General features: G+C 38.7%; 1 protein-coding gene across 5 annotated transcripts in view; it reads right to left on the reverse strand.

Moving 5' to 3' along the window:
- LOC103467138 (helicase ARIP4-like) overlaps positions 1–13,197 on the reverse strand; it is a 58,585-nt gene that overhangs the window by 21,648 nt on the left and 23,740 nt on the right. Inside the window, exon 1 of one of the 5 annotated variants that reach the window (XM_008413232.2) lies at positions 11,751–12,006. The exons of the other annotated variants lie outside the window; for them this stretch is intronic. Coding sequence (XP_008411454.1) covers positions 11,751–11,784 — 34 coding nt within the window. The 5' untranslated portion in view covers positions 11,785–12,006. Of the gene's footprint in view, positions 1–11,750; positions 12,007–13,197 lie in introns of those variants that run through there. 5 annotated transcript variants of the gene reach the window in all.

Below are 13,197 nucleotides of genomic sequence, written 5' to 3' on the forward strand. Positions count from 1 at the left end.
GTTTTAGCCATGGCACCTAATGCAAATTTATTTTCAAACAACAAACCATTGGAAAAACATACCAGGCAGTTGTTTTTTTCTGCCGTGGCACTAACACTTAATAGACTGGGCTAAACATTGACTGAGGGTCAGAAAACTAGTGAACAAAGTCCCAAAGGAAAACAAAGAGCAAACACTAATTAAAGAAGTGAAAATCTGGAAGGCTTCGAGTTTGTTTGGTTTTATGTTCCAGACTGGTATTTAAGACAACAAGTGGACTTATTGCTGTTTGCCAGATGACTAACATGTCATTTAGCTCTTCAGAGACCTAGTAATAAGCTGTTCCTTTGACTCAGTTTGGGAGAAGGTCTACATCTAAAACTTGCAGAGTAGTACACCTCCAGGACTCGACTTGGCCCCCTCTGATCTAGGGCGTATAAGTATGACAAAAACAGCAAACAGAATAAATCTGTAACGGGGTAGACACAGCAACATATATAATAATAAATAAAAACTGTGGTCCTTGTAATTAAAATGGAGGTTTCATAAAATGAGTCTAATTAACCTTATCGTCAGATGAAGGACGAGAGAAAGAAAACAACCTTCGTCGCCAGACGCAGATTTAGAAATTCACTTGAAAACACCGTGTACCCCATTTTCCATTTGTCCGGCACAACCTTACACAACAGTTACATAACTGTTCCTGAAATGTGAAGAGCCTCGACATCAGCGCAAACACACAAACAGTCCGAAGAGGCAGGAAAACCAAAGGAAAGAGGAAAAGGGGAGAGAGACATCAAAGCGGGCTGGACAGCAAACAGACAGACACACACGCACACACCCACACACAAGCAAACGAAACACAGATGCAGATTCTGGGAAACGGGACACTTTCCTACTGAGGGTCAAGAGGACGACAAGTCAAAGATTCATTCACCAACGTAAGAAAGCAGACATTTTGTCAAGTTGGTTACGAAATGTGCTCTAAAAAGCTCTTAGACACACCTACTGCAGTCATACCTGCTTCACAAGATACCGTCCAGTTAAAGTTTAACATGTTTACTTGACCCAAAGAGCAAAATGCTTGCTTGCCACAATAAATTGGAGGTTTCATTTAAAAATCCCATTAGCTGTGGGTTTTTATTAGCATTTAAAATTGTACATTGTGAGCCAATCAAACTAAAAGAGTGGCGATAAAACTGAAAGAATAAGTGCAGCAGAGACATGTTTGCTCAACAGATTTCTGTTTGAAGTTACCAATAATAGAAGAGTGGGATGCTCATGTGTAGGCAATTAACAGGTTGGCAGCAGCTGCAAGCGGACTCCAAACATTTTATGACTGACACACATCTTTATCTCATCTAAAACAATCAAACTTATCAAGTGAAATAATTAGAGTGGCCGTTAAATGTTTGAACTAAGGTAATTAAAAAAAAAAGACATCATATTTAACTTTAATGGAAGTGCATTTATTAATCTTGGCTCAGTAGGACCTGGTAGGTTATACAACCCACCCACATAAAGGCACTAAATAAGTTATGTAACTAAAAAGGTTAATCAATGCTCCCTCACTGAGACTCAAGGAATCCGCGATCAAAATCAGTATTTAGATGAACGTAATTGATCATGTAAAGACACAAACCCACATGACATTGTGGGGAAAAAAAGAAAAAAACATCCAGATAACTCAGCTTGTCATTTATTAACTTTCGGTTAATCAGCTCCTACTGCAACCCGCAGCCCACACAGGCCAGCCTTCAAAGCATCACCACTGTTACACCAGAGCATCCTGCTGCTTACTGAACATTTTGGGTAAACTTCTGAAACCTCCTTTCACTTTAAAACCAAAATCTTTTTTCTTTAGACGTTATAGTATTGAAAGAAACCATGAGTTAGTCATATGAAGAACTTGCTAGAAGAAGAACATGTCAACTATAAATCTAACAAGTTTATGAATTGCGAGAACAGTATGATAACTCTACACAAAATGTTCGATGTCATCCAGCTGCTTCTGTTTAAGCTCTTAAAGCATTTTAGCAAAATAATATAAAATGTTGATCATAGGTAAAATGACATAAATCTTTTATTGTCTCACTGAATATTATTTACACCAATCTTAACATGAACAGTTTTCATTATTTAGATTTTTTTGCTATGACAAAGGAAACAAGAAAATGGAATAAACTACTGCTAAATTTAGCAGATTTTCACATGCTCATTGCTATAATACATCTTTTTATCACTGCACTTTTGTAGAATAATACATTTCAACAAGCTGATATTAGCTGTCCATTGAGGCTAAGCTTGCTGACCAGCAGTGCACATCAACAGGTGGGGGAGATTCTCGGCTGAAGAAAACTCCTGTCACTTTCTTTGAATTTTAAAGTTGCAGTTAGTAACTTTTATGAACCAATATGTTTTTTACATATCTGTTAAAACTGTCACAGTGTTCTGACTGTATAATATGAGACAGATAATCTGTAAACCCCCCCCCCAAAAAACGCTCCCCTGCTTCCACCTGGTGGTCCTGCCGCCATCTGCAGAAATACACAACTCCCGGTCAGAAACAACCAAACAATTTTCCTGTCCTGTTAAGTTGTTTCTCCACAGTTAGCACATTTAGCAGCACATACACACGCATGACTGACATGGTGACAATGAAACATGTAAAACAAATTGTTTAAAAAAGTTACCTACTTCAGCAGTGTCTCCTTTTAAAGTAATATAACTTTACCTTTATATTGGTTAATGGGCCATGCTCAGTCAGTAACAAATTCCATATTTTCTACAATTCTTGTAAAAAATAAATACTGTATATTGTATAACAGAAGAGCTGGACATAATCTCTAAGTTGAGTAAAAATCCCAATCTTTTTGATGTAGATATGTTTATGTGGGCTCTAGTACTTAACTTTCTGACGGTCAGTTTTAAGCTTAGTACAGCGGTCAGTTCCTTCATTGTATGACCAGAGAATTTAATGAACTTAGGCATTTTGGCAATGCTTTCAACATTTGTGACACACTGAGTCTTTGTTACAGTAACAGTAATCCTCTTATTATGATCTCTGCGAACTCAAAACGATAAAGTTACGAACCCTTTGTCTTTTCCAGCACTGGGGACAAACTGAAGAGCTCAGAAGTAGCTGTAATGAAGGAGCAAGAGAAAACTGCCCACTGGTTCCAATCTTTATGTAATTTCAACATGCGAGACCTACCCTGCTCATTAGGAGGGCTTACTTTGAGAAAATTCAAGCGTAATTGCTGACAGTTGCTAGGTGACTGAATCAAATGATCAACGTGCAACAAGTAAGGTAGAAATCGGAGGATGAAACTAACAAACAAAGAAAGCAGCTTCAACCTCAAAAGGAGTTCAAGGTGAGCTGCAAAAAAAAACAACACGTGAGCAAGCATCCTGATAACTGGCTGTCTCATCAGAAGTCTGAAGTGTCACTCAGTAACTCAGAACCCACAGCAGCTTTTCCAAACCATTAATTTGTTTAGTCGAGTGTGGGAAGAAAAACTTTGTGCTCCACGAACAAACGGCACCGGGGGAAGCAATGAATGGAGAAAAACAATTCGACAAACCCTTGTTTGTCATGAGTATGCTATAGCGTCTCTGAGGGCAGCTGCAGCTGTAAACATCTTCTGCAACCACAAAGTTATGCAACTCCATCTGTGGTATATGTTGAGAGTTTATATAACAGTGCTTTAGAGTTTGGCTTGTTCAAAAAAGAAAAATGGCAACAAAAAAAACACCCGGTTGCCTCGCATACTTCTTACTTTCAGATGGGACAAACATTTAGATTTAAACTGCTGCATTGAGACATTGAGAATCAAATGTCTCTTGCTACACTAATGAACACATAATTTAATGCTTAACCAGTGAAAAAGTCTTGGTTACCCTGTAAATTAAATTTTAATTCAAAAATATTTTATTAACCCTAAAGGGGAAATTAAATAAATGGCGCCTCCTGAAACTTTGTTCAAATGTACATTTTTTGTCATTCATGGCTCATTCAGACTGAATTTCCAATAAGTAGAAGACGACATGTCTTGTTCTTAAGCTCAAATGAGCTGTAAAAATCCATGAAGTGACATCATAACCTTTTCTGGAGCTGGCTCATTAAATGCAGACAGGACAAAAAAGATAATCTCCCGTCTCCCAGCTGTTTTTCTGGAAGCTGTTATCTTCGTGAAGGTTCAGGACATTCTAGCGTAAGTTGCTTGAACATTTCTGAGTTTGCATCTATAAAACATGAAGTCAGGCAGCTGAGTACTGACGTCTAGACTGAGACCCTGAGCACTTGACCTAATTTAACTTTCTGCAGACTCAACAGTGGTGAGACAAAGAGTGCAAATCATTTACCTAAGGTCCCACTTTTTTTCTCAGTTTTAGACATCTCATCTGTCTCGCTTCACTGGCAAATCCTGTGTGTGTGTGTCGTCTACACTTTCCTCCCTCTGCAATCTCTTTTTTTATTCACCAACATCAAATGTCATTAAATAACAAAGAAGGGGGAAAAAAAGAAAACGGAGAGGAGTTGAAATGGGCATTCTGTCTGTGTCGCGCCCCGATGCTCTCCGGCTGTCGTCCACGTAAGCAGATTACAGATGACGGCAGATATTTCCTACTACAACTGTGGAGAATCCTTCACGTCACACACACTGAGAACAAACTAGTTATTCAGCGCCGATGGAAGATTCTGGGAAACATGCAGAAATGAGAGGGATGGAGACGTCAATGAAATGAATAAAGTACTGAAATAGTTTGTCTAATTCTGTAATCAAAGTAAGGGTTGAGACATTATAGAGACTCTGACTCTCAGCTTGATAGACTTAAGAAGATAAACACATACAGTACATTCTGTGCCCTTCTTGATAGGTATTTTCCTAGAACCTACATAAAAGAACCACAGACAACGTATATGAATTTTATGACAAACTTTGCAAAGGAGAACAAACTCTATCAATTGCTCCTCCGAGCTGTTCATAGAGCGTTCTGAAAATCTTTGGGTAAAGCTTGTCTTTTATTTTCAAACTTCAAAGAGGGAGGATAGGCAAGATAGACAGCAGAGAAAAAACAGCAAAGGTCGTAAAACATTTTACCTAAACACAGCAAAGGTCGTAAAACAATTTACCTAAACACAGCAAAGGTCGTAAAACATTTTACCTAAACACAGCAAAGGTCGTAAAACATTTTACCTAAACACAGCAAAGGTCGTAAAACATTTTACCTAAACACAGCAAATGTCGTAAAACAATTTACCTAAACACAGCAAAGGTCGTAAAACATTTTACCTAAACACAGCAAAGGTCGTAAAACATTTTACCTAAACACAGCAAAGGTCGTAAAACATTTTACCTAAACACAGCAAAGGTCGTAAAACAATTTACCTAAACAACTAGCAACCCAGTTCCAGATGCGATATCTGATTTACGGCCTGAGCCCGGTTCAAATCTYGGTCAAACTGTTTCACCTGAAGATGAACAGGCAGCTGTGACCCCCCAGGTCAGTTAATACACACACTAAAGAAGAGAACATTTTAATCTGCTCTAACATTAGACTGAATATGAACTAAAGTAACAACAAAATGATAATACCAAAAAATCTCTAACACTTCTGCTACCACTGTGTCATGTAAAGACACAGTGGTAGCACCCATGTTTTCCATGTTTTGGAAAACATGGGTGGGAATTGTGAAACTTCAGGATGATGAAATGCAGCAGAGGGAGGGCAGCTTGTTTGACAAAGAATAAGAGGCAAAATGTAATAATAAATCAGAAAGAGAAAACTGCACATCTGATACCTTTATAGACTACTTTAACCAGTTTGTAAGGTTACATTAAAATAAATAACGTCCATCTCCAAAAACTTTTTGAAAAAAATGTGCACAAAGTCGTTTTGAGATGACCAAAATATGGGAAGAAATTAAAATTATTTAACTCTCTACTTTTTTTATAGTGACTGAATTCAGCTGATTTTAATACAGTACAACATTCACACTGGAAGATTTATATTTATTAAGAGGAATATACATAAGAGGAAATCTAGGTTTAAGCAGAAGTTTGCATTGAACTATCACATTCAGCTTTCAAAAATCTCATTCACATCCTTTTTTTCTCTTCTGACAACTGATTCAATGAAGGCCCAAAATCTGACCCAGCTTCAACCTCTGCATGAGGTCCTTCTGTTAAGACAGACAGGAGCTGAGATGAACAGTCCCAACACCACATCTGCTTCATTTGAAGCTGAAAGTATATCAGAGGTCTATCTGTAGCACACCGAGTACTGTATATCTTTTTGCAAGAATGCAATCTTAAGTAGGCATGAGATTATCAGTAAAAAATAACTAAATTCCTAATATGTACACAAGTTTCTATTATACATTTTTACATAGACTTGGAGGACGCTGAATTTGATGAAGCCAGTGAGAAGCTAGCTTCATCCTCCTCATCGCCTTGCATTGTGTGCTTATAGGGTAATACTCATCGGGGTCAAAGGGATTTGGACTCGTAAACCAGAGTTGATCAAGTGACCCAACTCAGGTGGGTTTAATCGCAGGATTTTACACGTCGCAGACAACGTGTATGTGGGCAAATTAAAAAGTTTGCTCTGGCTAAACTCAGAACTAGTGTCACAGAGGGGCGTCTTTTATGGCACCCACTTGTGTCGGCTAAATGCAACCCGTATAGGCAAAAGCAGCTGGGAACCCCATCTAGGTCTCAGCTTGATCTCAAATAAATATTATGAAAATCAGTTCTAATTGCACAACCCAGTGAGGATCCATACAAGTTCACGTTTTACTCTGCATTTTCATACATCTAACAGGAAATCAACAGGAGGTCATTAAGGACAATCCCATCTGGAGTCCAAAGACGTATGTTGTTGTTAGGCATATTGGCCCCATGTGTTCATTTTTACTGGGATCTTGTGGAGCATCATAAAGGGAAAAAGAAAAGAAACTAACTATTGAGAAGAGCAACTAAAATATACAAGAAAGAAGCTTGTGTTTCAGAGACAAAACTAAATGTAGCAAATTCAAATAAACTTAAAACTCCATGAAGCAACTCAGCAGGTTGCTCTCAATTTGCACAGGTGATAAAAAACTTCATATTACCTTGAAGTGAAATAAGATTTTTTTAATGTGGCACCGTGTGACTTTTGATTTGGGAAAAAAAAAATCCTTAATCTGCCAGTGAGTTCATAATTCTCATTAACTAATGTTGAGTGTACAAGTGATGGCAAATTTTATCCTGTTAAAAACAAACGATGGCAAGACGTCTAAAAGAAAACGCAATAAAAAAAGGTAACATTTGTTGTCAAGTTTTTTACTCTGGTAAGCCACCTCAGCTTTCGCCCAAACTTGGAAAAGGTTTGCTTCCTCCAAAGAGATGCAGCAACAACTCATCTCATTTCCTCGACAAAGTGCGCCGTGGTGGAAAGAAATCCCAGATAACAGGAAGCTTTATCTGATTTGACACCAACCAGCAGCACATGGATGAAAGAGCGCAGATATTAAAAACCGATTGAGTTAAATCAGGTCAGTAGGTAGGCATATGATGAAAGGTATGCAGTGTACAAAACTTCCAGCCTGAGGTGTCCTGACACGCCTCCGTGCACTACAGCCTGATTTATTAAAACCCCAATTACTGTCGCTGTCACACCGGCAGGCATAAGGCCTCAGTCTCACTAAGAAGAGAGCTGCTTCCTAAAAAGACAGGCCACCACTGCTAAGGCCGGTCGGGCAAGAGCGGACACTTATATAACTGCTGCCTCTGGCTGTTACACAACCTGCATGTTCACACAAACCTCACGTCCTGAGCGCGCACACACGCTCATAAAGATGCACCACGTCACAAACATCCAGGACGCACTTACAAGACGAACGGCGTCATGTTTCAAGAACAAACGTGCAAACGCAATTACGAGTGTTTTCTCTGCACACCCTGACGATTTCGGGGATTTTTACGCCTCAATCCGGCTGTTTGGAAAGCTGTTCTCATACTTTAGAGACCGCTCTGAAGCCTCACAAAGGCTTAAGAGTAACGGTGAAGACCGATACGATGTATGGATGACGGGAGAGCAAATGCAAAACAACAGATAAACTGATCAATAGTAAATTGAGTTGATAGAGAAAGAGACAGAGGATGTTTATCTTTAAACCGTCCCGATGACTCTCTCAGACATAAAAATTACTGATTTAATGGGTGTTTCTGCAGGTATGCAAGACAAAAGTCAAATAGTTAAAAAGCCAATTCTACCAAATGCATCAGAAATGTGTGAAAACATCTAAATTTGAAGAAAATGAAAATCTGTCTTTAAAAAAATCTAATTATTTTTCCATTTGGCTAAAAGAAATAATCTTAGTACTCTTGGAACAAGAAACGTTTATCCTGATTTAATATCAGTATCTGGTTTCAACTGAAAAAAACTACTCTTTGCATATTTTAAAATTTAAAATGCAGATTCAGCAGAAGATTCAACTTGACTGGATGAAAAGTAAAAATTTTGCAAAGCAAATAAGACACACGTACACCCAAACTGACACCCAAATGCACAGACATACACATACCTGTTACATAAGAGACTGCCCTGAATTAGTTATTAGGGCTGCTTTATTAGAGTGAGACAGGTGAGTTATGAAACGCTCCGGCTGGAAACATGTGAGTCAAAGAAACCGTGAAGGACCATATATAGGAGGAAAACATGACAAAGTATAAAGAGAGATAAAAAGGAGATAATGCAATAAGCAACGGCAGCAGAGGGGTGAGGTGAGGTAGAACAGGATAGTTTGTAGGCCAGTGTGTCAAAGCTGCCAAGAAGGAGGAGGAGGAGGATAGAGGCAGAGAGGACGCATGCTGGAAGCTGGAGCTGGCTGTCGGTGTGCTGGACAAACTATAGCCTGTTGCGTAATGTTCTTTGGCAGACGGCGTCTACCTTCAGCCCCTGTAAAATACTTCTGCGAAATCCCACCTACTAAGAAACAGATCTCTTAAACATTTTGTGGAAAATTGTGTCAGAGCACATGACGGCTATTTTAGATCAAAGAATTCCACATTTGTCTGAGTTCATTATATGCTAAGAAAAAGATTTTCTATATGCGTATCAACTCAAATTAAGGTACAGAAAAACCGACAGAATTACCAACAGAAGCTCTTTCTAAGATGCTTTTTCTCCCCCTAATTTTCCTGAGTGGCGGTCAGCATCTAGAACCTTCTGGACATGCTCAGGAAGACAAACCGTCCAGTCAGATTCAACACGGTTTGCTGAGTAACAGCAAAGGATGACTCAGCACATTAGGGCTCCCATAACTGATGACTCAGCAGGATGACTCAGATTATTAATTTTTATAACAAGCAATGGTTGAGATATTAAACTAACTAAAGCTACTTACAAAGACTGGAGCTGGAATATTGTCAGGGAAAAACTCCACCCAAAGCACAGCAGTTAAGATACAAGTTGGAAAAAACATTTAATATTACAAAAGGTCACTGTGACAAAAACACCCTTCACTTATAAAGACAATTTTAAAAAGTCTTGTGTGTAACTTTGGACTTTCAGGTTGTCAGAACAGAACAAGCAATCTAGTTTGTCAACCCCCTCTCCTGTTTTTGTACCACAGAGGTCTACTTTTCTATTTCCTTCACTAAGCATCTCCTCACTAAAGGACAGACTGTACTCACACAGGGGTAGGAAACACACACACACACACACACACACACACACACACACACGCACACGCACACACACACACACACACACACACACACACACACACTCAGCACAATGGATTAGGAGAACTGAGTGTGTTCTTTAGTCCTTATCGCTGCTCGTCATGACTCATTTCAGTAATAATGAATCATCAAATGCTCCAGCTCACCCAAAAACTCCCAAATGAAAACTGAACAAGTAAGGACATATGGACATTTGTAATTTCTCCATAGACGATCAACGTACATCCTCTTTTCAAGTTATGGCAATGTTTTAAAGAACATCCTGAATAAAATGTATTCAAACAAAGAGGAATCTGTCAACATAACGTTTTATAAATCTAGCCAAGGGACAAACGTATACTCTTACTTTCAGCCAAGTTTCTAATATACTGCTCACAAAAGTACTGACAGAAACTTAGCCTTTCTTTCTGAGATGTGTGTTGCAGGCAAGTGTTGCGTTACATTAAAAAAAGGGATGAAAAGCATTTTTTTTCTCCTCCATGGCCTTTAGGCTGTGAGAAAACAACAGAGAGCAAGACTTTCAACAGGAACCTTGAGCAGAATACAGAAATATTGCTCCGTTTCATCCTTTTGAGCTTTTCAGCCTCTTTCACTGAGCAGACTGGGTTTTGTAATGTTGACAGCCTTTTGGAAATGTGAGTTAAGGTAAGGATCTGCACAGCCCCTGTAATGCTATCTAAACTAACTGTGCAAATCCATAATAAACGTCAAATCGAGTTTTACAGCATCTGTTCTCTGAATACAATGTTTACTCTACAATTAGGGCAGGGAGACTAGAAAAAATATTTTATTATAGAGAAACCAGTCAGCTACAGTACAAATAATGCTGTAATGCTCAAAACATTTCTGATCAATGTAAATCTAAATAACATGTATAAATGAAAAGATTAAAACCAGAAAGACTACAACAACAATATTTACATTTGGGAAAAGGAAAACAGGTTGATTTAAGCCAACTTGAAAACAATATTCCATATTTGTTAAGTTGCTAGTAAAAACAAGACACGGTTTATGTTGAAGTTGATATTAAAAGTTCAGGCATTTCTGAAATGCATTGCAAAACAAGAAAACAAATTTATGATTTACCTCGAGGTAACTGTAGTGATGCATTTTTTTTAATCAAAGAAGGAAAAATTAAACTCAACTTGTTAAACTAATCAAACAATATTTTCAGAACTGACAAGCTCTTTTGGTATTCAACATTTATTCAGCTGAACAGCATCCTCTCATGCTGAGCCGTCCTTTCTTTATGCCTGTCACGTTTACCCCCATAACCCAGTGCTCTGCTGAACCATATGTTTTCCTGCTTCCACATGTTCACACTTCGAGCATGGCTCAAGCCCGCACGGCTCCACCAATCAGACACAAGCCGGGGTTTAGGTAATGATACGAGCAGCCAATGGGAAGGCGGGACCTGGATGACAACAGGAGGAACGGGCTGCGTACGTGAGTTGAAGAGACCGGCAAAAAATCCCCCACAAAAAGTGAAGAAACGAGAGAAAACAAGGAATGACATCCAAGAGGGACGGACGGGTCTAAAGACAAGTTGAAAGTAAAGAGGTTTGGCAAACACATGAGAAGACAGACCATGCTTGCTTTGGTCGGTACGATCTGCTGTTACGCAACAAGGTTAAGTAACTTAACAGTCCATCTGTGAAGGAGTTTCTGTTTTCTTCAAAACTCATAGAAATATCCCTGTTTTGAGTCCTTTTCACTTTTGAAGGTCTTCCTATAAATTCTTTGCCCTGTGCTGCCTTCAGTCCATGATGTTATTCTGCAAACAGGATGTCGCATAGAAGTAGCACTGCACCACACCAGCACCGATCATTATCTTTCAAATAAGCCACTGGCTGTGAATCATCTCCGAATCCTTTTTCTTGCGCTTCTCATAATCTAACCTCAAATCCTGTTTCTGGTGTTTTGTGCAAGATCTTTTCACTTATATGCATCCAAAACTTTCTACAGATTTCCCTCCGGGTTTTTACACTCATTGCAGCCCCAGTTCTCCTAAAACGTGAAGTAAGTAATGTCACCTACCTGAAAAAGACTCGGATTCATCCAGAAGCAGCATGGTTACTGCGGAAAGATAAGAGATCGACTTCTCTGCCTTTCTGTCACACTGGAATCAACCTCTGTTTTGTGAACTGGAAATTAAAGGAGGAGGTTTATCACCCTCCTCTCAGCCTAAATTTAATATGCAGCTGGTTTTTAAATCGGCAGCTTCGGTGAGTGACTGACTGCTCTAGCTGACCGCTCCGTGTGTTCCTCTCCACTCAATAACACCAATGTAAGGCAGAGGAAAGCAGGAGGGATGGCAGATGAAAGCTTACATAACCCTGCATGTTGGAGCTGGGGCCCCATTCAGGGGGTATGTCTATGGGAGGGTCTGAGTGTCACTTTCTACCTTCCCCCTATCCCAAATGAAAGGAAAAATAAAATACACGCCCCTATGAGCATACGTAGGATAGCAGAGCATGTGCGGAAGCAGTCACTTTACAGTCATCTTGTTAATGTACATGTTATTAAGGTTTCTTAAAGACATAAAACAAAGCTTTAATATTTTGCATATGAAAACATGCTGGTAACAATTACATTTCTTTGAAGTAAGCGATATAGTGGTTGCGCACACAAACTTATGAGAGTCAACTTCTTTGTCAGCTGTGTTGTGTAATACGAATGAGAAGAAATATGGTCGCAAAAATCTGGGTCAAGGTTTCTGGAAATACCAACAAACAAATACTTTGCAAAACTCACGATACGGTATGTGCAGCTCGTACGTACACTGGAAAATGGAAGGTAATAAGACAGTGACAAAGCATTTAGTCAAGCTAACATCATTTAAAGGTCAAGTTGTCTAACGCATAGGAAAATCCCACCCCCCCAAAAAAACTGTAGAAACAAAAATATGGGAAATAGTGGAAAACCCTTAATTTAAGACACTTGAAACACTCATCAACATTATTAAACATGCTGTCCAGTTGTGTATGTTTTCTTCAGTAACAATTCTGCCTTTTAAAAGTACAACTGAGGGATGATACATGAATTTTCTTTAAAGGATAAGGGGATTGGAAAGTTTTTAAAAAATCATCCTGAATAAGAAAATGTGGATTCTCCTTAAAGAGTATATGTGATGATGACGTCAAAGAGGCACAAAAATCAAGCTAATAAGCTAGCATTGATAAGATTTATGTTAGACTAGCAACAAGTTTCACACAGGATTCTGTAGCATTTAATGTCAATGTAAGTAGGTCCACATGAAAGCTTGTTTTTCCGATAGTAAATTTTATCTTAAATAATTTATGTTTTAGACATAAATAGGACAACAAATAATAAAGCAGACCATGACGTGTGTTGAAGATAACAAACTGTAATGTGCATATTTTAATTGAGTTTCATTTTCTTTACACAAAAGTTGGTAGTAGCTTTAATGACTAAATAAACTGAAACCTGATCAGCAAAATAAATCCCTCTTAACTCGTGGATC

Source organism: Poecilia reticulata, linkage group LG7, assembly GCF_000633615.1.
Source record: "Poecilia reticulata strain Guanapo linkage group LG7, Guppy_female_1.0+MT, whole genome shotgun sequence".
Lineage (NCBI taxonomy): Eukaryota > Metazoa > Chordata > Actinopteri > Cyprinodontiformes > Poeciliidae > Poecilia > Poecilia reticulata.